This window comes from Oncorhynchus clarkii, chromosome 17 (assembly GCF_045791955.1).
Source record: "Oncorhynchus clarkii lewisi isolate Uvic-CL-2024 chromosome 17, UVic_Ocla_1.0, whole genome shotgun sequence".
Taxonomy (NCBI): Eukaryota; Metazoa; Chordata; class Actinopteri; order Salmoniformes; family Salmonidae; genus Oncorhynchus; species Oncorhynchus clarkii.
This window is the reverse complement of record NC_092163.1, coordinates 80291250-80318349: the sequence shown is the minus strand read 5'-3', so window position 1 is coordinate 80318349 and position 27100 is coordinate 80291250. Positions and strand designations below refer to the sequence as shown.

Genomic DNA, 27100 nt, shown 5'->3' with positions numbered 1-27100 from the left:
GACCGTCGGATGTTTACCGTCGAAAATCCAGCCCATTTTCAAACTGTTAAAACATTTATATATATATCACTCTATTCTATTGCTGTTCAGCACTAGAGCAATAGTATTATACCCCAGAGCACAGTCCTAGAATACACCCTTCCTTGTTTTAGATTCCACTGTCAAACACACTGAGGATAACGGACAATTATGATATCTATGCTGTGTGTCTGGGAAAAGACTGATAGAATGCAATTCTATGGCAGCACATGTGAGGGAGGGAGAGAGGGAAAGAGAGAGAGCATTAACAGCAGACTCGTACATTTCCTCAGTGAAAACAATATTTAAGGCAAATGTCAAATCAGCTACTTCTTACAATTTTTTTAGGGGGAAGATCAGCTTTAATATTGCAGATAGATTGTGGCTTCCATCAATGATTAATTTCCAATCCCCCATATTTTTTGAAAATAAATAAATAAATATATATATATATATATATATTTTCATTTAATATATATAATTGTCTTTATTATGTTCCACTAACCCTACCACCCCTCCCCTAATTGGAGTAAACTAATGGACAACAACACTTAGGCTTCTACTTCCAGCTTATACATACTATATACATTTTACAGACACAGTATATTTTACAATAGTTATCTTTTGCTCGTTATTAGTCCCACCTTTCAGCTCCAACGAAACACCTCGCTTCTATCTTTGAACACAATCCACTTTTGGATTTCTATTTGCCATAGTGAGTAGCCTAGTGGTTAGAGCGTTGGACTAGTAACCGGAAGGTTGCAAGTTCAAACCCCTGAGCTGACAAGGTACAAATCTGTCGTTCTGCTCCCTGAACAAGGCAGTTAAACCACTGTTCCTAGGCCGTCATTGAAAATAAGAATTTGTTCTTAACTGACTTGCCTGGTTAAATAAAGGTAAATATATATATATATATATATATATAAACAAAATTATTTATTTATTATATATATATATTTACCTTTATTTAACTATATATACAGTGACTTGCGAAAGTATTCGGCCCCCTTGAACTTTGCGACCTTTTGCCACATTTCAGGCTTCAAACATAAAGATATAAAACTGTATTTTTTTGTGAAGAATCAACAACAAGTGGGACACAATCATGAAGTGGAACGACATTTATTGGATATTTCAAACTTTTTTAACAAATCAAAAACTGAAAAATTGGGCGTGCAAAATTATTCAGCCCCTTTACTTTTACTGCAGAAAACTCTCTCCAGAAGTTCAGTGAAGATCTCTGAATGATCCTAAATGACTAATGATGATAAATACAATCCACCTGTGTGTAATCAAGTCTCCGTATAAATGCACCTGCACTGTGATAGTCTCAGAGGTCCGTTAAAAGCGCAGAGAGCATCATGAAGAACAAGGAACACACCAGGCAGGTCCGAGATACTGTTGTGAAGAAGTTTAAAGCCAGATTTGGATACAAAAAGATTTCCCAAGCTTTAAACATCCCAAGGAGCACTGAGCAAGCGATAATATTGAAATGGAAGGAGTATCAGACCACTGCAAATCTACCAAGACCTGGCCGTCCCTCTAAACTTTCAGCTCATACAAGGAGAAGACTGATCAGAGATGCAGCCAAGAGGCCCATGGTCACTCTGAATAAACTGCAGAGATCTACAGCTGAGGTGGGAGACTCTGTCCATAGGACAACAATCAGTCGTATATTGCACAAATCTGGCCTTTATGGAAGAGTGGCAAGAAGAAAGCCATTTCTTAAAGATATCCATAAAAAGTGTTGTTTAAAGTTTGCCACAAGCCACCTGGGAGACACACCACACATGTGGAAGAAGGTGCTCTGGTCAGATGAAACCAAAATTGAACTTTTTGGCAACAATGCAAAACGTTATGTTTGGCGTAAAAGCAACACTGCTCATCACCCTGAACACACCATCCCCACTGTCAAACATGGTGGTGGCAGCATCATGGTTTGGGCCTGCTTTTCTTCAGCAGGGACAGGGAAGATGGTTAAAATTGATGGGAAGATGGATGGAGCCAAATACAGGACCATTCTTGAAGAAAACCTGATGGAGTCTACAAAAGACCTGAGACTGGGACGGAGATTTGTCTTCCAACAAGACAATGATCCAAAACATAAAGCAAAATCTACAATGGAATGGTTCAAAAATAAACATATCCAGGTGTCAAAGTCCAGACCTGAATCCAATCGAGAATCTGTGGAAAGAACTGAAAACTGCTGTTCACAAATGCTCTCCATCCAACCTCACTGAGCTCAAGCTGTTTTGCAAGGAGGAATGGGGAAAAATTTCAGTCTCTCGATGTGCAAAACTGATAGAGACATACCCCAAGCGACTTACAGCTGTAATCGCAGCAAAAGGTGGCGATACAAAGTATTAACTTAAGGGGGCTGTGCGCTCTGAACGCGAAACCACAGGTAGGGTGAGTAATGATCAGTGAGCTGTTCTCTCTCTCTCTCTCTCTCTTAGATGACTGGAAGTAGCTGGCTAGTTAGTACGGTTAGTAGTTAGTAGTTTCCTCAACTGCAGTGCGTGATATATCATTTTGTAGCTCTGAGTCTCTACTTTTATCCAATGTAAAAAACAGAAATTCAAATGACCAATGAGTCATAAACGGTATATCAACGAATTGGCGTGAATCTGCAGGTAGCTAACCACCAGGTTCTATGGCTATAACTAGTCAAGCAAATGTTCAGAGCGCACAGTGGAGGCATTAGAACAGACTGCAGTAGCCGGCCTCATTCTACTAGAATTTGAAGTCAAAATGTCTGCTGTTTGCTGACGATCTGGTATTTCTTTCCCCAACCAATGAGGGCCTACAGCAGCACCTAGATGTTCTGCACAGATTCTCCCAGACCTGGACCCTGACAGTAAATCTCAGTAAGACCAAAATAATAGTGTTCCAAAAAAGGTCCAGTCGCCAGGACCAAAAATACAAATTCCATCTAGACACCTTTGCCCTAGAGCACACACAAAACTATACATACCGTGGCCTAAACATCAGCGCCACAGGTAACTTCCACAAAGCTGAGAACGATCTGAGAGACAAGGCAAGAAGGACCTTCTACGCCATCAAAGGAACATGAAATTCGACACACCAATTAGGATCTGTCTAAAAAATACATAAAAAAGTTATAAATCTCATTGCCATTTACCGTCATGAGCTCTGGGGTCCGCTCACCAACAATAATTCACAAAATGGGACAAACAACAAATTGAGACTCTGCATGCAGTGTACAACGTAAAACACCAAATAATGCATGCAGAGCAGAATGAGGCCGATATTCGCTAATTATCAAATTCCAGAAAAGAGCCATTCAATTCCACAACCACCTAAAAGGAAGTGATTCCCAAACCCTCCATAACAAAGCCATCACCTACAGAGAGATGAACCTGGAGAAGAGTCCCCTAAGCAAGCTGGTCCTGGGGCTCTGTTCACAAACACAAACACACCCCACAGAGCCCCAGGACAGCAACACAATTAGCCCCAACCAAATCATGAGAAAACAAAAAGATAATTACTTGACACATTGGAAAGAATTAACAAAAAAGCAGAGCAAACTAGAATGCTATTTGGCCCTAAACAGAGGGTACACAGTGGCAGAGTACCTTACCACTGTGACTGACCCAAAATTAAGGAAAGCTTCGACTATGTACTCAGTGAGCATAGCCTTGCTTTTGAGAGAGACCGCCGTAGGCAGACCTGGCTCTCGGGAGAAGACAGGCTATGTGAACACTGCCCACAAAATTAGGTGGAAACTGAGCTGCACTTCTTCACCTCCTGACAAATTTATGACCAAGTTAGAGACACATATTTCCTTCATATTTCCTTCAGATTACACAGATCCACAAAGAATTTGAAAACAAATCCAATTTTGATAAATTCCTGTAGCTACTGGGTGAAATACCACAGGGTGCTATGACAGAAAAGGTCAACAAGTGAACAACAAACACCATTGTAAATAACCTATATTAATGTTTATTTATTTTCCCTTTTGTACTTTAACTATTTGCCCATCATTATAAAACTGTATATAGACATAATACGACATTAGAAATGTCTTATTCTTTTGGAACTTTTGTGAGTGTAATATTTACTGTTCATTTTTATTGTTTATTTCACTTTTGTTTATTATCTAACTCACTTGCTTTGGCAATGTTAACATATGTTTCCCATGCCAATAAAGCACTTTGAATTGAGAGAGAGAGAGAGAGAGAGAGAGAGAGAGAGAGAGAGAGAGAGAGAGAGACTGAGACTTCAGTTCCCCAATCAACTCTAGTTTCCTCTCACTCAGGTAACCTCTAAGGATGAGTCACAAACTTCCTATAGGCACATGGCACCCTATTCCCTATAGGGCCCTGGTTAAATGTAGCTCATTATGTAGGGGATAGGGTGGCATTTGGGATGGAGAAGACCTGAGGTGACCCTCAACCCAGGAGGCACCAAGCTGTTCGGAACAGAGTAGTCATGAAGCCTTTTCTAAAAGGAACAAGCCACAACAACATTTGCTTGCAGTTACCATAATGAATAGTTATTGAGAAGGCGAACGAAGATGAGAGAGAAAGGAGGAGGAGGAGATGGAGGAGGATGAGGAGAAGGAAGAGGAGGGGGAGGAGGAGGAAGAGGAGAGAGAAAGGAGGAGGAGGAGAGGGAGGAGGATGAGGAGAAGGGAGAGGAGGTGGAGGAAGAGGAGAGAGAAAGGAGGAGGAGGAGATGGAGGAGGAGGATGAGGAAGAGGAGGGGGAGGAAGAGGAGAGAGAAAGGAGGAGATGGACAAGGGAGAAAAGCTACAGGCTTGAATGTTGTAGAATAACACACACACACACACACACACACAGAGAGAGAGTATTAGTGGGTTGTTAGTGGTCTCTGTTTTTGGCCGTATCACAGGGTATGTCCCAAATGCACTCTATCCCATGTTTAGTGCACTACTTTTGCTCATGGCTCATAGGGCTCTGGTCTAAAGTAGTGTCCTATATGTATAGGGAATTAGGTGTCATTTGAGATCAGTGTAAAATAAAATGTGTAAACTCAACTCCACTTCTGCCAGGGTTCACAGACTTAACGCAGTTTTAGGAATGACTTAGTCAACAGATACATATTGCAGTTGGGGGCTGTTGTGTTCTGTTCACTAAAATAAATACTTATCTTCCCTCAGCGTGTGTGAGGGCGCCCCATTTTAGTCGCCCCCTTTTTGACGGAGGAGAGAAAAATAGATTTTACCATGTGGTGTTCAGACCATTTTGCAGTTTTAAAGCTTTTATGATATTCTAGAGAATCGTGCAATTTTATAACGAATTTAATGCAATTCTACCAAAAAAAATGTTTTGCAGTTCTACAGCTAATTAACTGCAAATCTATTTATTTTGCCATGAGGTGGAGAGAGATTTTTGCAGTTTTAAAGCTAATTTCCTGCAAATCTATTTATTTTGCCATGAGGTGGAGAGAGATTTTTGCAGTTTTAAAGCTAATTTCCTGCAAATCTATTTATTTTGCCATGAGGTGGAGAGAGATTTTTGCAGTTTTAAAGCTAATTTCCTGCAAATCTATTTATTTTGCCATGAGGTGGAGAGAGATTTTTGCAGTTTTAAAGCTAATTTCCTGCAAATCTATTTATTTTGCCATGCGGTGGAGAGAGATTTTTGCAGTTTTAAAGCTAATTGTGCCATGATTTATGCTAATATGGTTGATTTTGTTAGTCTATGGAGGTCAGGGCCCTTGGGCATGTGCCCTGCATGCCCGGTCAGTATTCTGACTGAGACCCCGAGTGAGACAACGACTGAGACCCCGACTGAGACCCCGACTGAGACAACGACTGAGACAACAACTGAGACCCCGACTGAGACAACGACTGAGACAACGACTGAGACAACGACTGAGACCCCGACTGAGACCACGACTGAGACAACGACTGAGACCCCGACTGAGACAACGACTGAGACAACGACTGAGACAACAACTGAGACCCCGACTGAGACAACGACTGAGACCCCGACTGAGACAACGACTGAGACAACAACTGAGACCCCGACTGAGACCCCGACTGAGACAACGACTGAGACAACGACTGAGACCCCGACTGAGACCCCGACTGAGACAACGACTGAGACCCCGACTGAGACAACGACTGAGACCCCGACTGAGACAACGACTGAGACAACGACTGAGACAACGACTGAGACCCCGACAGAGACAACGACTGAGACCCCGACTGAGACAACGACTGAGACAACGACTGAGACCCCGACTGAGACCCCGACTGAGACAACGACTGAGACCCCGACTGAGACAACGACTGAGACAACGACTGAGACCCCGACTGAGACAACAACTGAGACAACAACTGAGACAACAACTGAGACCCCGACTGAGACAACAACTGAGACAACAACTGAGACAACGACTGAGACAACAACTGAGACAACAACTGAGACAACGACTGAGACCCCGACTGAGACTCCGACTGAGACCCCGACTGAGACAACAACTGAGACCCCGACTGAGACAACAACTGAGACCCCGACTGAGACCCCGACTGAGACAACGACTGAGACAACGACTGAGACCCCGACTGAGACCCCGACTGAGACAACGACTGAGACCCCGACTGAGACAACGACTGAGACCCCGACTGAGACCCCGACTGAGACAACAACTGAGACCCCGACTGAGACAACGACTGAGACAACAACTGAGACCCCGACTGAGACCCCGTTTGAGACAACAACTGAGACAACAACTGAGACCCGACTGAGACCCCGACTGAGACCCCGACTGAGACAACAACTGAGACCCCGACTGAGACAACAACTGAGACCCCGACTGAGACCCCGACTGAGACAACGACTGAGACCCCGACTGAGACAACGACTGAGACCCTGACTGAGACAACGACTGAGACAACGACTGAGACCCCGACTGAGACAACGACTGAGACAACAACTGAGACCCCGACTGAGACCCCGACTGAGACAACGACTGAGACCCCGACTGAGACAACGACTGAGACAACGACTGAGACAACTTTTTGGCAACAATGCAAAACGTTATGTTTGGCGTAAAAGCAACACTGCTCATCACCCTGAACACACCATCCCCACTGTCAAACATGGTGGTGGCAGCATCATGGTTTGGGCCTGCTTTTCTTCAGCAGGGACAGGGAAGATGGTTAAAATTGATGGGAAGATGGATGGAGCCAAATACAGGACCATTCTTGAAGAAAACCTGATGGAGTCTACAAAAGACCTGAGACTGGGACGGAGATTTGTCTTCCAACAAGACAATGATCCAAAACATAAAGCAAAATCTACAATGGAATGGTTCAAAAATAAACATATCCAGGTGTCAAAGTCCAGACCTGAATCCAATCGAGAATCTGTGGAAAGAACTGAAAACTGCTGTTCACAAATGCTCTCCATCCAACCTCACTGAGCTCAAGCTGTTTTGCAAGGAGGAATGGGGAAAAATTTCAGTCTCTCGATGTGCAAAACTGATAGAGACATACCCCAAGCGACTTACAGCTGTAATCGCAGCAAAAGGTGGCGATACAAAGTATTAACTTAAGGGGGCTGTGCGCTCTGAACGCGAAACCACAGGTAGGGTGAGTAATGATCAGTGAGCTGTTCTCTCTCTCTCTCTCTCTCTTAGATGACTGGAAGTAGCTGGCTAGTTAGTACGGTTAGTAGTTAGTAGTTTCCTCAACTGCAGTGCGTGATATATCATTTTGTAGCTCTGAGTCTCTACTTTTATCCAATGTAAAAAACAGAAATTCAAATGACCAATGAGTCATAAACGGTATATCAACGAATTGGCGTGAATCTGCAGGTAGCTAACCACCAGGTTCTATGGCTATAACTAGTCAAGCAAATGTTCAGAGCGCACAGTGGAGGCATTAGAACAGACTGCAGTAGCCGGCCTCATTCTACTAGAATTTGAAGTCAAAATGTCTGCTGTTTGCTGACGATCTGGTATTTCTTTCCCCAACCAATGAGGGCCTACAGCAGCACCTAGATGTTCTGCACAGATTCTCCCAGACCTGGACCCTGACAGTAAATCTCAGTAAGACCAAAATAATAGTGTTCCAAAAAAGGTCCAGTCGCCAGGACCAAAAATACAAATTCCATCTAGACACCTTTGCCCTAGAGCACACACAAAACTATACATACCGTGGCCTAAACATCAGCGCCACAGGTAACTTCCACAAAGCTGAGAACGATCTGAGAGACAAGGCAAGAAGGACCTTCTACGCCATCAAAGGAACATGAAATTCGACACACCAATTAGGATCTGTCTAAAAAATACATAAAAAAGTTATAAATCTCATTGCCATTTACCGTCATGAGCTCTGGGGTCCGCTCACCAACAATAATTCACAAAATGGGACAAACAACAAATTGAGACTCTGCATGCAGTGTACAACGTAAAACACCAAATAATGCATGCAGAGCAGAATGAGGCCGATATTCGCTAATTATCAAATTCCAGAAAAGAGCCATTCAATTCCACAACCACCTAAAAGGAAGTGATTCCCAAACCCTCCATAACAAAGCCATCACCTACAGAGAGATGAACCTGGAGAAGAGTCCCCTAAGCAAGCTGGTCCTGGGGCTCTGTTCACAAACACAAACACACCCCACAGAGCCCCAGGACAGCAACACAATTAGCCCCAACCAAATCATGAGAAAACAAAAAGATAATTACTTGACACATTGGAAAGAATTAACAAAAAAGCAGAGCAAACTAGAATGCTATTTGGCCCTAAACAGAGGGTACACAGTGGCAGAGTACCTTACCACTGTGACTGACCCAAAATTAAGGAAAGCTTCGACTATGTACTCAGTGAGCATAGCCTTGCTTTTGAGAGAGACCGCCGTAGGCAGACCTGGCTCTCGGGAGAAGACAGGCTATGTGAACACTGCCCACAAAATTAGGTGGAAACTGAGCTGCACTTCTTCACCTCCTGACAAATTTATGACCAAGTTAGAGACACATATTTCCTTCATATTTCCTTCAGATTACACAGATCCACAAAGAATTTGAAAACAAATCCAATTTTGATAAATTCCTGTAGCTACTGGGTGAAATACCACAGGGTGCTATGACAGAAAAGGTCAACAAGTGAACAACAAACACCATTGTAAATAACCTATATTAATGTTTATTTATTTTCCCTTTTGTACTTTAACTATTTGCCCATCATTATAAAACTGTATATAGACATAATACGACATTAGAAATGTCTTATTCTTTTGGAACTTTTGTGAGTGTAATATTTACTGTTCATTTTTATTGTTTATTTCACTTTTGTTTATTATCTAACTCACTTGCTTTGGCAATGTTAACATATGTTTCCCATGCCAATAAAGCACTTTGAATTGAGAGAGAGAGAGAGAGAGAGAGAGAGAGAGAGAGAGAGAGAGAGAGAGAGACTGAGACTTCAGTTCCCCAATCAACTCTAGTTTCCTCTCACTCAGGTAACCTCTAAGGATGAGTCACAAACTTCCTATAGGCACATGGCACCCTATTCCCTATAGGGCCCTGGTTAAATGTAGCTCATTATGTAGGGGATAGGGTGGCATTTGGGATGGAGAAGACCTGAGGTGACCCTCAACCCAGGAGGCACCAAGCTGTTCGGAACAGAGTAGTCATGAAGCCTTTTCTAAAAGGAACAAGCCACAACAACATTTGCTTGCAGTTACCATAATGAATAGTTATTGAGAAGGCGAACGAAGATGAGAGAGAAAGGAGGAGGAGGAGATGGAGGAGGATGAGGAGAAGGAAGAGGAGGGGGAGGAGGAGGAAGAGGAGAGAGAAAGGAGGAGGAGGAGAGGGAGGAGGATGAGGAGAAGGGAGAGGAGGTGGAGGAAGAGGAGAGAGAAAGGAGGAGGAGGAGATGGAGGAGGAGGATGAGGAAGAGGAGGGGGAGGAAGAGGAGAGAGAAAGGAGGAGATGGACAAGGGAGAAAAGCTACAGGCTTGAATGTTGTAGAATAACACACACACACACACACACACACAGAGAGAGAGTATTAGTGGGTTGTTAGTGGTCTCTGTTTTTGGCCGTATCACAGGGTATGTCCCAAATGCACTCTATCCCATGTTTAGTGCACTACTTTTGCTCATGGCTCATAGGGCTCTGGTCTAAAGTAGTGTCCTATATGTATAGGGAATTAGGTGTCATTTGAGATCAGTGTAAAATAAAATGTGTAAACTCAACTCCACTTCTGCCAGGGTTCACAGACTTAACGCAGTTTTAGGAATGACTTAGTCAACAGATACATATTGCAGTTGGGGGCTGTTGTGTTCTGTTCACTAAAATAAATACTTATCTTCCCTCAGCGTGTGTGAGGGCGCCCCATTTTAGTCGCCCCCTTTTTGACGGAGGAGAGAAAAATAGATTTTACCATGTGGTGTTCAGACCATTTTGCAGTTTTAAAGCTTTTATGATATTCTAGAGAATCGTGCAATTTTATAACGAATTTAATGCAATTCTACCAAAAAAAATGTTTTGCAGTTCTACAGCTAATTAACTGCAAATCTATTTATTTTGCCATGAGGTGGAGAGAGATTTTTGCAGTTTTAAAGCTAATTTCCTGCAAATCTATTTATTTTGCCATGAGGTGGAGAGAGATTTTTGCAGTTTTAAAGCTAATTTCCTGCAAATCTATTTATTTTGCCATGAGGTGGAGAGAGATTTTTGCAGTTTTAAAGCTAATTTCCTGCAAATCTATTTATTTTGCCATGAGGTGGAGAGAGATTTTTGCAGTTTTAAAGCTAATTTCCTGCAAATCTATTTATTTTGCCATGCGGTGGAGAGAGATTTTTGCAGTTTTAAAGCTAATTGTGCCATGATTTATGCTAATATGGTTGATTTTGTTAGTCTATGGAGGTCAGGGCCCTTGGGCATGTGCCCTGCATGCCCGGTCAGTATTCTGACTGAGACCCCGAGTGAGACAACGACTGAGACCCCGACTGAGACCCCGACTGAGACAACGACTGAGACAACAACTGAGACCCCGACTGAGACAACGACTGAGACAACGACTGAGACAACGACTGAGACCCCGACTGAGACCACGACTGAGACAACGACTGAGACCCCGACTGAGACAACGACTGAGACAACGACTGAGACAACAACTGAGACCCCGACTGAGACAACGACTGAGACCCCGACTGAGACAACGACTGAGACAACAACTGAGACCCCGACTGAGACCCCGACTGAGACAACGACTGAGACAACGACTGAGACCCCGACTGAGACCCCGACTGAGACAACGACTGAGACCCCGACTGAGACAACGACTGAGACCCCGACTGAGACAACGACTGAGACAACGACTGAGACAACGACTGAGACCCCGACAGAGACAACGACTGAGACCCCGACTGAGACAACGACTGAGACAACGACTGAGACCCCGACTGAGACCCCGACTGAGACAACGACTGAGACCCCGACTGAGACAACGACTGAGACAACGACTGAGACCCCGACTGAGACAACAACTGAGACAACAACTGAGACAACAACTGAGACCCCGACTGAGACAACAACTGAGACAACAACTGAGACAACGACTGAGACAACAACTGAGACAACAACTGAGACAACGACTGAGACCCCGACTGAGACTCCGACTGAGACCCCGACTGAGACAACAACTGAGACCCCGACTGAGACAACAACTGAGACCCCGACTGAGACCCCGACTGAGACAACGACTGAGACAACGACTGAGACCCCGACTGAGACCCCGACTGAGACAACGACTGAGACCCCGACTGAGACAACGACTGAGACCCCGACTGAGACCCCGACTGAGACAACAACTGAGACCCCGACTGAGACAACGACTGAGACAACAACTGAGACCCCGACTGAGACCCCGTTTGAGACAACAACTGAGACAACAACTGAGACCCGACTGAGACCCCGACTGAGACCCCGACTGAGACAACAACTGAGACCCCGACTGAGACAACAACTGAGACCCCGACTGAGACCCCGACTGAGACAACGACTGAGACCCCGACTGAGACAACGACTGAGACCCTGACTGAGACAACGACTGAGACAACGACTGAGACCCCGACTGAGACAACGACTGAGACAACAACTGAGACCCCGACTGAGACCCCGACTGAGACAACGACTGAGACCCCGACTGAGACAACGACTGAGACAACGACTGAGACCCCGACTGAGACAACGACTGAGACCCCGACTGAGACAACGACTGAGACAACGACTGAGACAACGACTGAGACCCCGACTGAGACAACGACTGAGACCCCGACTGAGACAACGACTGAGACCCCGACTGAGACAACGACTGACTCCCCCTTCTCTGCTTATGTTGTTTATGCTTGGAGCCGGACTTGGACATGAGCTACATAACACCAGCAGTAGATAGAAGGGCCTCCAAACCCTGGTTGGTTGCTACGCAATTATAACATAACAAATAGAGAGGGAGGCAGGGAGGGAGGCAGGCAGGCAGGCAGGCAGGGAGGGAGGCAGGGAGGCAGGCAGGGAGGGAGGGAGGCAGGCAGGCAGGCAGGCAGGCAGGGAGGGATACACATCTGGATTGAATGAACTGGATATATCTGACCAGAAACACATAAAGAGTCACATATTTCACCCATTTTTATCTGGTCATCCATCCTACTAATACAAGTTTTCCTGCCACGCCGCCAAGCCTAACTGGGTTCAGCGCAAGCCTCTGTGTGTCAGAAAGGGAGGGGTTTCAGGGAAAGAGAGGGAAAGAGGAGAAAAAGAGTCATGTCTGGTGACGGGTGGAGAGGAGAGAGAATATACACTGGAAAGAAAAGCAGTCTCACAAAGCAGTTTCCCCAGGGAAGTTAAGGCAACAGGGAGGTCTGGGCGACAGGGAAGTCTGAGCGACAGGGAAGTCTGGGCGACAGGGAAGTCCGGGCGACAGGGAAGTCCGGGCGACAGGGAAGTCCGGGCGACAGGGAAGTCCGGGCGACAGGGAAGTCCGGGCGACAGGGAAGTCCGGGCGACAGGAATATACAATACCGTTCAAAAGTTTGGGGTCATTTAGAAATGTCTGTGTTCATTAAAATAGCATAAAATTGATCAGAAACACAGTGTAGACATTGTTAATGTTGCAAATAACAATTGTAGCTGGAATTGGCTGATTTCTTTATAGAATATCTACATTGGCATAGAGGCCCATTATCAGCAACCATCACTCCTGTGTTCCAATGGCACATTGTGTTAGCTAATCCAAGTTTATCATTTTAAAAGGCTAATTGATCATTAGAAAACCCTTTTGCAATTATGTTAGCACAGCTGAAAATGGTTGTACTGATTAAAGAAGCAATAATACACAAGCTACTCCTATTCACTTCAGTAGCCACGCCTGCGAGTAGCCACGCCTGCGAGTAGCCACGCCTGCGAGTAGCCGCAGGCACGCCTGCGAGTAGCCACGCCTGCGAGTAGCCAACCCTGCGAGTAGCCAACCTTGCGAGTAGCCACGCCTGCGCGTAGCCACGCCTGCGCGTAGCCACGCCTGCAAGTAGCCACGCCTGCATTTAGCCACGCCTGCGAGTAGCCAAGCCTGCGAGTAGCCACGACTGCGAGTAGCCACACCTGCAAGTGAGTAGCCACGCCTGCATGTAGCCACGCCTGCGAGTAGCCACGCCTGCGAGTAGCCACGCCTGCGAGTAGCCACGCCTGCATGTAGCCACGCCTGCATGTAGCCACTCCTGCATGTAGCCACGCCTGCATGTAGCCACACCAGCATTTAGCAACGCCTGCGAATAGCCACGTCTGCGAGCAGCCACGTCTGCGAGCAGCCACGCCTGCATGTAGCCACACCAGCATTTAGCAACGCCTGCGAATAGCCACGTCTGCGAGCAGCCACGTCTGCGAGCAGCCACGCCTGCATGTAGCCACGCCTGCGAGTAGCCACGCCTGCGAGTAGCCACGCCTGCATGTAGCCACGCCTGCATGTAGCCACACCAGCATTTAGCAACGCCTGCGAATAGCCACGTCTGCGAGCTGCCACGTCTGCGAGCAGCCACGTCTGCGAGCAGCCACGCCTGCATGTAGCCACGCCTGCGAGCAGCCACGCCTGCAAGTGAGTAGCCACGCCTGCAAGTGAGTAGCCACGCCTGCATGTAGCCACTCCTGCAAGTAGTCACGCCTGCATTTAGCAACGCCTGCGAGTAGCCACGCCTGCGAGTAGCCACACCTGCGAGTAGCCACGCCTGTGAGTAGCCACACCTGCGTGTAGCCAACCCTGTGAGTAGCCACGCCTGCATGGTCTTGGAGTAGCCACGCCTGCGAGTGAGTAGCCACGCCTGCGAGTGAGTAGCCACGCCTGCGAGTGAGTAGCCACGCCTGCAAGTGAGTAGCCACGCCTGCAAGTGAGAAGCCACGCCTGCCAGTAGCCATGCCTACAAGTGAGTAGCCATGTCTGCATGGTCTTTGAATCATCTAGAGGCTTCTTCCAGCCTGTGTTTCCTAGCTTGAGAATTCAAGGTTCACATGTATCCCTTTGGTGGCCGAGTTGACCTATTTTAAGAAATGCCATTGGTTTGTGGAGGAAAATGTTTAAGATCTTTGATAGGCTGATGAGGAATTTGTTACAGGAAATAAATCACTGCCACCTGGTGAGGCTAGCATAGGGCTAACGTGTGCCAGGTTATCTGATGGGACCAGCTACAATGTAGCTTACAACCGGGTGACAGTACTTAACAATTTTAATTGGCTGATGCTTAAACTTAACCTTGAAACATGTTTCGCAAGTATGGCCCCGTTAATTTTCAGAGAATGAAAGAGAGGCGAGTGGGAGTGTGAAGCCAAAGTAATTACACCAATAATTGTGAATAACTAGGCCCCACTGGATGGCTGTGAGCTTATCCCTTGTGTCCAAGGCCATTACAGAAACTGTGTGAATTGTTATCCATTATACATATGAATACCACATTCATAATATATAATGCATACCACATGCATAATACAACTCTCTCTCTCTCATGCATCTCTGATTTTACACCATAAAACCTTAGATGTTATTATTGGTCTCATGGTAGTCTAACATTGACGATCGTTTTGCTCTACAGCCTTGAGCTTTGGCTACCTGTGTATATGGGTGTGTGCCCATCAGATTTAGTGTGTGTGTATGTGTGTGTGTGTGTGCGTGTGTGTGTGTGTGTGTGTGTGTGTGTGTGTGTGTGCTTGTCCTTTATTGTGTACGTGTGTGTAAAAAAAAAGCAGGCTCTACTCTTTAGAACATGGCGATAGGGCTTGGCGATAGGGCTTGGCGATAGGGCTTGGCGATAGGGCTTGGCGATAGGGCTTGGTGATAGGGCTTGGCGATAGGGCTTGGTGATAGGGCTTGGCGACAGGGCCTGGCGACAGGGCTTGGCGACAGGGCTTGGCGATAGGGCTTGGCGATAGGGCTTGGCGATAGGGCTTGGCGATAGGGCTTGGCGATAGGGCTTGGCGATAGGGCTTGGCGATAGGGCTTGGCAATAGGGCTTGGCAATAGGGCTTGGCAATAGGGCTTGGCGATAGGGCTTGGCGATAGGGCTTGGCAATAGAGCTTGGCAATAGGGCTTGGCAATAGGGCTTGGCAATAGGGCTTGGCAATAGGGCTTGGCGATAGGGCTTGGCGATAGGGCTTGGCAATAGAGCTTGGCAATAGGGCTTGGCGATAGAGTATGGCGATAGGGCTTGGCGATAGGGCTTGGCGATAGGGCTTGGCGTTAGCATTCTTTAGCCCAGCTGTCAGGGTCAATATTCTCAATATGCAAAAGTACTCATGGTTTGGTGTATTGTACCAGGGACTTTTTAACATGTGTTTGACAGGGCAGAAAAGATCCCGTGAATATAGGACTACACCCGAAGACTGGAAGACACAGATTGTTATCATGGGAATAAGTGCTGGGGTCATGCATTTCAAACATTTGGCATGTTTCACAATCAATCACAGACCAGTGTCTGTGGGGAGTCTGGGGCCCTCGTGGAAAGACATGGACAGATAACTAACTACAATCTAGATACTGTCTCTAAGCTAGTCTTAGTACAGGAATGTTTTTCACATGTGACATTGTCAATATGCTGTAGAATTACAGTACCAGTCAAAAGCTGTCAACAAGGCGATGGCCGGCTACTTTGAAGAGTCTCAAATATAAAATACATTTTTGATTTGTTTAACTTCTTGGTGACGGGGGGGGGCAGTATTTTCACGTCCAGATGAAAAGCATGCCCAAATTCAACTGCCTGCTACTCATCCCCAGAAGATAAAATATGTATAGTATTAGTAGATTTGGATAGAAAACACTCTGAAGTTTCTAAAACTGTTTGAATCATGTCTGTGAGTATAACAGAACTTATTAGCAGGCGAAACCCTGAGGACAAACCATTCTGATTTGTTTTTTGGGGTCACTCTCTTTTCAATGGGTTTTCATTGAGAATCCAGATTTCTAAGGGACCTTCTTGCAGTTCCTACCGCTTCGACTGGAAAACAAGAGACTTTAGAAATTGGTTGAGGTTTTTCCTTTGTGTAATGAAGAAGTACGGCCATCTCGAACGAGGGTCACTTGAAGTGTACTGTTAGACACTACAGTGGTAGGTGTACTGTTAGACACTACAGTGGTAGGTGTACTGTTAGACACTACAGTGGTAGGTGTACTGTTAGACACCACAGTGGTAGGTGTACTGTTATGCACTACAGTGGTAGGCTTGATTACCAACAACGACGAGACGGCCTACAGGGAGGAGGTGTGGGCCCTCGGAGTGTGGTGTCAGGAAAATAACCTCACACTCAACGTCAACAAAACAAAGGAGATGATCGTGGACTTCAGGGAACAGCAGAGGGAGCACCCCCCTATCCACATCGACGGGACAGTAGTGGAGAGGGTAGTAAGTTTTAAGTTCCTCGGCGTAAACATCACGGACGAACCGAATTGGTCCGCCTACACAGACAGCGTTGTGAAGAAGGCGCAGCAGCGCCTCTTCAACCTCAGGAGGCTGAAGAAATTTGGCTTGTCACCAAAAGCACTCACAAACTTCTACAGATGCACAATTGAGAGCATCCTGTCGGGCTGTATCAACGCCTGGTACAGCAACTGCTCCGCCCACAACCGTAAGGCTCTCCAGAGGGTAGTGAGGTCTGCACAACGCATCACCGGGGGCAAACTACCTGCCCTCCAGGACACCTACACCACCGATGTCATAGGAAGGCCATAAAGATCATCAAGGACATCAACCACCCGAGCCACTGCCTGTTCACCCCGCAATCATCCAGAAGGCGAGGTCAGTACAGGTGCATCAAAGCTGGGACCGAGAGACTGAAAAACAGCTTCTATCTCAAGGCCATCACTGTTAAACAGCTACCACTAACATTGAGTGGCTGCTGCCAACACACTGACACTGACTCAACTCCAGCCACTTTAATAATGGGAATGGATGGGAATTGATGTAAAAATGTATCACTAGCCACTTTAAACAATGCTACCTTATATAATATAATGTTTACATACCCTACATTCATACAGTATACTCATCTCATATGTATATGTATATACTGTACTCTATATCATCTACTGCATCTTCATGTAATACATGTATCACTAGCCACTTTAAACTATGCCACTTTGTTTACATACCCTACATTACTCATCTCATATGTATATACTGTACTCAATACCATCTACTGCATCTTGCCTATGCCGTTCTGTACCATCACTCATTTATATATCTTTATGTACATATACTTTATCCCCTTACACTTGTGTGTATAAGGTAGTAGTTGTGGAATTGTTAGGTTAGATTACTCGTTGGTTATTACTGCATTGTCAGAACTAGAATCACAAGCATTTCGCTACACTCGCATTAACATCTGCTAACCATGTGTGTGTTACAAATACAATTTGATTTGATAGAGGTGCTTAACCAGAAAGCATGCTCCAGTTTGTTTTCGTCCTGTATTGAACACAGATCATTCCGTCTTCAATTTTATTGATTATTTACGTGAAAAAATACCTAAAGTTGTATTACAAAAGTAGTTTGAAATGTTTTGGAAAAGTTTACAGGTAACTTTTTGAGATATTTTGTAGTCACGTTGCGCAAGTTGGAACCGGTGTTTTTCTGGATCAAACGCGCCAAATAAATTGACATTTTGGATATATATGGACGGAATTAATCGAACAAAAGGACCATTTGTGATGTTTATGGGACATATTGGAGTGCCAACAAAAGAAGCTCTTCAAAGGTAAGGCATGAATTACATTTTTATTTCTGCATTTTGTGTCGCACCTGCAGGGTTGAAATATGCTTTTCTCTCTTTGTTTACGGAGGTGCAATCCTCAGATAATAGCATGGTTTGCTTTCGCCGAAAAGCCTTTTTGAAATCTGACATGTTGGCTGGATTCACAACAAGTGCAGCTTTAATTTGCATGTGTGATTTCATGAAAGTATAATTTTTATAGTATGTATAATTTTTATATTATTTATTTGAATTTGGTGCTCTGCATTTTGGCAAGGTGGGACGCTACAGTCCCACATATCCCAGAGAGGTTATTAACACTTTTTTGGTTACTACATGATTCCATATGTGTTATTTCATAGTTTTGAGGTCTTCACTATTATTATACAATGAAGAATATATAAAAAAATAAAATAAAGAAAAACCCTGTAATGAATAGGTGTGTCTAAATCTTTTTGACTGGTACTGTGTGTAATGGGGAAAATATATGTTTTAGAAGAAGTAAAAAAGACAAACAATATACACAATGAAACAATGAATGTGCAAGAACTGGTGGGAGACAGCGGAGCCATTCTGGAGAGAGACTTGCAAACATCTTCAGCACACACACCTCCTCCCATTTTTCTTCTCTCAACACTTTTAAAATGTATTCCGGATAAATTATTTTTCACACAAACAGTATTTCAGATGCTTTTCTCTGACAGCGTGACTTAATAATCGAACTAGGCCGATAACTGTGGGCTTCCCAAACAGGCATAGGCCTACAAGCTTGTGATTTTAAACAATCCAAACATTTTTTTTTTTTTTAAGAAGCTAATGATCCTTGATTCCTCTGTGGCTAAGTCAATGCTTTCTCGTGAAGTATTTGGAATGAGATGATATATGTCTGTATAGACGGGAGTTATAATTTCCATTTACTTCCCGAATGGACCCACCACTATGTCATCTCTCTCCTGTTGTATTGGATCCACCACTATGTCATCTCTCTCCTGATCTAATGGACCCACCACTATGCCATCTCTCTCCTGTTGTATTGGATTCACCACTATGTTGTCTCTCTCCTGATCTAATGGACCCACCACTATGTCATCTCTCTCCTGATCTAATGGACCCACCACAATGCCATCTCTCTCCTGTTGTATTAGACCCACCACTATGCCATCTCTCTCCTGTTCTATTAGATCCACCACTATGTCATCTCTGTCCTGTTCTATTGGACCCACCACTATGCCATTTCTGTCCTGTTCTATTGGACCCACCACTATGTCATCTCTGTCCTGTTCTATTGGACCCACCACTATGCCATTTCTGTCCTGTTCTATTAGACCCACCACTATGTCATCTCTCCCCTGTTCTATTGGACCCACCACTATGTCATCTCTGTCCTGTTCTATTGGACACACCACTATGCCATTTCTGTCCTGTTCTATTGGACCCACCACTATGTCATCTCTGTCCTGTTCTATTGGATCCACCACTATGTCATCTCTGTCCTGTTCTATTGGACCCACCACTATGTCATCTCTCTCCTGTTCTATTGGAACCACCACTATGTCATCTCTCTCCTGTTCTATTAGACGCACCACTATGTCATCTCTCTCCTTTTCTATTAGACCCACCACTATGTCATCTCTCTCCTGTTCTATTAGACCCACCACTATGTCATCTCTCTCCTGTTCTATTGGATCCACCACTATGTCATCTCTCTCCTGTTCTATTGGACCCATCACTATGTCATCTGTCTCCTGTTCTATTGGACCCACCACTATGTCATCTCTCTCCTGTTCTATTGGACCCACAACTATGTCATCTCTGTCCTGTTCTATTAGACCCACCACTATGTCATCTCTGTCCTGTAATATTGGATCCACCACTATGTCATTTCTGTCCTGTTCTATTAGACCTACCACTATGCCATTTCTGTCCTGTTCTATTAGACCCACCACTATGTCATCTCTGTCCTGTTCTATTGGATCCACCACTATGTCATTTCTGTCCTGTTTTATTGGATCCACCACTATGTCATCTCTGTCCTGTTCTATTAGACCCACCACTATGTCATCTCTGTCGTGTTCTATTAGACCCACCACTATGTCATCTCTCTCCTGTTCTATTGGACCCAACACTATGTCATCTCTCTCCTGTTCTATTGGACCCACCACTATGTCATCTCTCTCCTGTTCTATTGGATCCACACTATGTCATCTCTCTCCTGTTCTATTAGATCCACCACTATGTCATCTCTCTCCTGTTCTATTGGATCCACCACTATGTCATCTCTCTCCTGTTCTATTGGATCCACACTATGTCATCTCTCTCCTGTTGTATTAGACCCACCACTATGTCATCTCTCTCCTGTTCTATTGGATCCACCACTATGTCATCTCTCTCCTGTTCTATTGGATCCACCACTATGTCATCTCTCTCCTGTTCTATTGGATCCACACTATGTCATCTCACTCCTGTTCTATTAGACCCACCACTATGCCATTTCTGTCCTGTTGTATTAGACCCACCACTATGCCATCTCTCTCCTGTTCTATTGGACCCACCACTATGCCATTTCTGTCCTGTTCTATTAGACCCACCACTATGTCATCTCTCTCCTGTTCTATTAGACCCACCACTATGTCATCTCTCTCCTGTTCTATTAGACCCTCCACTATGTCATCTCTCTCCTGTTCTATTAGACCCACCACTATGTCATCTCTCTCCTGTTCTATTGGATCCACACAATGTCATCTCTCTCCTGTTCTATTAGATCCACCACTATGTCATCTCTCTCCTGTTCTATTAGATCCACCACTATGTCATCTCTCTCCTGTTCTATTGGATCCACCACTATGTCATCTCTCTCCTGTTCTATTGGATCCACACTATGTCATCTCACTCCTGTTCTATTGGACCCACCACAATGCCATTTCTGTCCTGTTCTATTAGACCCACCACTATGTCATCTCTCTCCTGTTCTATTAGATCCACCACTATGTCATCTCTCTCCTGTTCTATTAGACCCACCACTATGCCATTTCTGTCCTGTTCTATTAGACCCACCACTATGTCATCTCTCTCCTGTTCTATTGGACCCACCACAATGCCATTTCTGTCCTGTTCTATTAGACCCACCACTATGTCATCTCTCTCCTGTTCTATTACACCCACCACTATGTCATCTCTCTCCTGTTCTATTAGACCCACCACTATGTCATCTCTCTCCTGTTCTATTAGACCCACCACTATGTCATCTCTCTCCTGTTCTATTGGATCCACACTATGTCATCTCTCTCCTGTTCTATTAGATCCACCACTATGTCATCTCTCTCCTGTTGTATTGGATTCACCACTATGTTGTCTCTCTCCTGATCTAATGGACCCACCACTATGTCATCTCTCTCCTGATCTAATGGACCCACCACTATGCCATCTCTCTCCTGTTGTATTAGACCCACCACTATGCCATCTCTCTCCTGTTCTATTAGATCCACCACTATGTCATCTCTCTCCTGTTCTATTGGATCCACCACTATGTCATCTCTCTCCTGTTCTATTGGATCCACACTATGTCATCTCTCTCCTGTTGTATTAGACCCACCACTATGTCATCTCTCTCCTGTTCTATTGGATCCACCACTATGTCATCTCTCTCCTGTTCTATTGGATCCACCACTATGTCATCTCTCTCCTGTTCTATTGGATCCACACTATGTCATCTCACTCCTGTTCTATTAGACCCACCACTATGCCATTTCTGTCCTGTTGTATTAGACCCACCACTATGCCATCTCTCTCCTGTTCTATTGGACCCACCACTATGCCATTTCTGTCCTGTTCTATTAGACCCACCACTATGTCATCTCTCTCCTGTTCTATTAGACCCACCACTATGTCATCGCTCTCCTGTTCTATTAGACCCACCACTATGTCATCTCTCTCCTGTTCTATTGGATCCACACTATGTCATCTCTCTCCTGTTCTATTGGACCCACCACTATGTCATCTCTCTCCTGTTCTATTGGATCCACCACTATGTCATCTCTCTCCTGTTCTATTGGATCCACACTATGTCATCTCTCTCCTGTTCTATTGGACCCACCACTATGTCATCTCTCTCCTGTTCTATTAGACCCACCACTATGTCATCTCTCTCCTGTTCTATTGGACCCACCACTATGTCATCTCTGTCCTGTTCTATTAGACCCACCACTATGTCATCTCTGTCCTGTTCTATTGGACCCACCACTATGTCATCTCTCTCCTGTTCTATTGGACACACCACTATGTCATTTCTCTCCTGTTCTATTAGACCCACCACTATGTCATCTCTCTCCTGTTCTATTGGACCCACCACTATGTAATCTCTCTCCTGTTATATTGGACCCACCACTATGTCCTCTCTCTCCTGTTCTATTGGACCCACCACTATGTCATCTCTCTCCTGTTCTATTAGACCCACCACTATGTCATCTCTGTCCTGCTCTATTGGACAAACCACTATGTCATCTCTCTCCTGTTCTATTGGTTTTCATATCAAAGTTATTTCGTTGTCCTGAAGCCAAAGTCACAATCACAGTAACATTAAAAACCTATCCTAGTTGTTGCATCTTTAGTTTCCTCCTCTTTCTAAGCATCTAACAGAGATGTTCATCTCTGCCACATACTGTATATCGAACCGCTATCAGCTGTGCTGTTTAGAATGGTGTTTTCCCCCAGGTGTGCTGTTTAGAATGGTGTTTTCCCCCAGGTGTGCTGTTTAGAATGGTGTTTTCCCAGGTGTGCTGTTTAGAATGGTGTTTTCCCAGGTGTTCTGGTTAGAATGGTGTTTCCCCAGGTGTTCTGTTTAGAATGGTGTTTCCCCAGGTGTTCTGTTTAGAATGGTGTTTCCCCAGGTGTTCTGTTTAGAATGGTGTTTTCCCCCAGGTGTTCTGTTTAGAATGGTGTTTCCCCAGGTGTGCTGTTTAGAATGGTGTTTTCCCCCAGGTGTGCTGTGTTTAGAATGGTGTTTCCCCCAGGTGTGCTCTGTTTAGAATGGTGTTTTCCCCCAGGTGTGCTGTCTAGAATGGTGTTTTCCCAGGTGTGCTGTTTAGAATGGTGTTTTCCCCCAGGTGTGCTGTGTTTAGAATGGTGTTTCCCCCAGGTGTGCTCTGTTTAGAATGGTGTTTTCCCCCAGGTGTGCTGTGTAGAATGGTGTTTCCCCCAGGTGTGCTGTTTAGAATGGTGTTTTCCCCCAGGTGTGCTGTTTAGAATGGTGTTTCCCCCAGGTGTGCTGTGTAGAATGGTGTTTTCCCCCAGGTGTGCTGTTTAGAATGGTGTTTCCCCCAGGTGTGCTGTGTAGAATGGTTTTTTCCCCCAGGTGTGCTCTGTTTAGAATGGTGATTTCCCCCAGGTGTGCTCTGTTTAGAATGGTGTTTTCCCCCAGGTGTGCTGTTTAGAATGGTGTTTTCCCCCAGGTGTGCTGTTTAGAATGGTGTTTCCCCCAGGTGTGCTGTGTAGAATGGTGTTTTCCCCCAGGTGTACTGTTTAGAATGGTATTTTCCCAGGTGTGCTGTTTAGAATGGTGTTTTCCCAGGTGTTCTGGTTAGAATGGTGTTTCCCCAGGTGTTCTGTTTAGAATGGTGTTTCCCCAGGTGTTCTGTTTAGAATGGTGTTTCCCCAGGTGTTCTGTTTAGAATGGTATTTTTCCAGGTGGTCTGTTTAGAATGGTCCCCCAGGTGTTCTGTTTAGAATGGTGTTTCCCCAGGTGTTCTGTTTAGAATGGTGTTTTCCCCGCAGGTGTTCTGTTTAGAATGGTGTTTCCCCAGGTGTGCTGTTTAGAATGGTGTTTTCCCCCAGGTGTGCTGTGTTTAGAATGATGTTTCCCCCAGGTGTGCTCTGTTTAGAATGGTGTTTTCCCCCAGGTGTGCTGTGTAGAATGGTGTTTTCCCAGGTGTGCTGTTTAGAATGGTGTTTTCCCCCAGGTGTGCTGTGTTTAGAATGGTGTTTCCCCCAGGTGTGCTCTGTTTAGAATGGTGTTTTCCCCCAGGTGTGCTGTGTAGAATGGTGTTTCCCCCAGGTGTGCTGTTTAGAATGGTGTTTTCCCCCAGGTGTGCTGTTTAGAATGGTGTTTCCCCCAGGTGTGCTGTGTAGAATGGTGTTTTCCCCCAGGTGTGCTGTTTAGAATGGTGTTTCCCCCAGGTGTGCTGTGTAGAATGGTGTTTTCCCCCAGGTGTGCTCTGTTTAGAATGGTGTTTTCCCCCAGGTGTGCTGTGTTTAGAATGGTGTTTCCCCCAGGTGTGCTCTGTTTAGAATGGTGTTTTCCCCCAGGTGTGCTGTGTAGAATGGTGTTTCCCCCAGGTGTGCTGTTTAGAATGGTGTTTTCCCCCAGGTGTGCTGTTTAGAATGGTGTTTCCCCCAGGTGTGCTGTGTAGAAATGTGTTTCCCCCAGGTGTGCTGTTTAGAATGGTGTTTTCCCCAGGTGTGCTGTTTAGAATGGTGTTTCCCCCAGGTGTGCTGTGTAGAATGGTGTTTCCCCCAGGTGTGCTGTTTAGAATGGTGTTTTCCCCCAGGTGTGCTGTTTAGAATGGTGTTTTCCCCCAGGTGTGCTGTGTAGAATGGTGTTTTCCCCCAGGTGTGCTGTTTAGAATGGTGTTTTCCCCCAGGTGTGCTGTTTAGAATGGTGTTTTCCCCCAGGTGTTCTGTTTAGAATGGTGTTTCCCCCAGGTGTGCTGTGTAGAATGGTGTTTTCCCCCAGGTGTACTGTTTAGAATGGTGTTTTCCCAGGTGTGCTGTTTAGAATGGTGTTTTCCCCAGGTGTGCTGTGTAGAATGGTGTTTTCCCCAGGTGTGCTGTTTAGAATGGTGTTTTCCCCCAGGTGTTCTGTTTAGAATGGTGTTTTCCCAGGTGTTCTGTTTAGAATGGTGTTTTCCCCCAGGTGTTCTGTTTAGAATGGTGTTTTCCCCCAGGTGTGCTGTGTAGAATGGTGTTTCCCCCAGGTGTGCTGTGTAGAATGGTGTTTCCCCCAGGTGTGCTGTTTAGAATGGTGTTTCCCCCAGGTGTGCTGTTTAGAATGGTGTTTTCCTGCTAATTGCATTTTGGCAAATATTTGAATATTATGTTTTATTGGCTGGTTGACTAACACTTCTATGATGATGCACAACCATAACGTAAATGTGATTTGTGTCATTCTGTGCAGGGTGGTGGACATGGGTTATGCACCCAATCCATATGGTGCCGGTACATTCCTTAAATGGACGTTAGATTAAAATCTTCCCAGTCACATTGTCCGGAAACCCTGAAACACACACACACACACACCACACACACACACACACCCCCTCACGGGCCTCAGTAATGATTGATTAGGGTTCTCACCTTCACCATGTTCCTGGTATGGTCCGTCTTCACCGGAACCTTCATCTGAAACACCCGGCCAACCACAGCAGACGAGTCAGGGAACCCTGACACTCCCCTTGCTCCTACTGCAGACTGCTGAACTGCATCCGCCACCGGATCCAAGGCCTCCACCGCCTGGAAGTCTGACAGTATGGAGGAGTGCATGGAGGCCTCCAGCTCCCCGGGTCCGTCCACCATCATGTCCCCCAGCACCTCCACCTGTCCCTGGGATTGATCCAGTGGCCAGGCTCCTTGAGCCAGAGTTACCATGAGAGCCAGTAGCAGCAACACACTAGCCCTGCAACCCACAGCTAAGCTCCCCAGACCAGGCATCTCCGCTCTAGCCTCCTCAGCCGCTCGACACTCTCCTCTCTGTTTATTGGGCATTCTTTGTCTTTTGTTAACTATCTCTCACACAAAGGAGGATGTCCCCTGGAGAGGACAGCATGCAACCCAACCACACACCGACAGACACAAAGCTGATCCTACCCGACCCAACCTCCGCTTTTCTTTTCAATAGGGGCTCCTTCTCGCTCTCTCTCTCTCTGAGTCCCCTCTCCTTTGATTTCTCTCTCTCCTTTTCTCCTCTCCTTTCCTCTTGTTTCCCTTGTTCCTTTGTCAGAGGCTCTTCAGTGGTTCGTAGATCCCATTGTTAACCCAGCATTTTAGACCTGTAGAACGAGAAGAAACAGGGATTCATTAAGACTTTAAATACCAGGAGGAGTTTTAAAACTGCTAGACAGGTTCAATATTTAACCTCAACTTTAAACACCTCGGAGTTCATTCCCTCTCTATCACCTTAAGAGTTAGGTTAATTATCTGTAGTCTACACAAATCCCATTGTCAATAAAATTCCAGGCAACAATGTGCATGCTTCCTATCGTTATGTAGCTATAACAACATAATCCCATGTGTGTAGCTATAGCAACATAATCCCAGGTGTGTAGCTATAGCAACATAAACCCAGGTGTGTAGCTATAGCAACATAATCCCAGGTGTTTAGCTATAGCAACATAAACCCAGGTGTGTAGCTATAGCAACATAATCCCAGGTGTTTAGCTATAGCAACATAAACCCAGGTGTGTAGCTATAGCAACATAATCCCAGGTGTTTAGCTATAGCAACATAAACCCAGGTGTGTAGCTATAGCAACATAAACCCAGGTGTGTAGCTATAGCAACATAATCCCAGGTGTGTAGCTATTGCAACATAATCTCCGGAGTGTAGCTATAGCAACATAATCCCAGGTGTTTAGCTATAGCAACATAAACCTAGGTGTGTAGCTATAGCAACATAATCCCAGGTGTGTAGCTATAGCAACATAAACCCAGGTGTGTAGCTATCGCAACATAATCAGACTAACATTCAAACTGAAAGAAACAACTTTCAACTGAAGGAAGAGAGGAGGGGGGGACGAAAGCACATCTCTCTCTAGTTCTGTCTATACCTGATTCTAACATGTAGCCTTTGTTGTGATCTTTA

The 27100-nt window shown here is 45.3% G+C and overlaps 1 protein-coding gene across 4 annotated transcripts in view; it reads right to left on the bottom strand.

Annotated features, from left to right (window-relative positions):
• Positions 1-27100, bottom strand: part of LOC139371462 (dystroglycan 1-like) — a 117689-nt gene that overhangs the window by 17177 nt on the left and 73412 nt on the right. For all 4 annotated transcript variants that reach the window (XM_071111895.1, XM_071111892.1, XM_071111893.1 and 1 more), the window contains one exon: positions 25598-26289. In XM_071111895.1, the coding sequence (XP_070967996.1) occupies positions 25598-26005 (408 nt within the window). In that variant the 5' untranslated portion in view covers positions 26006-26289. The remainder of the gene's footprint in view (positions 1-25597; positions 26290-27100) is intronic.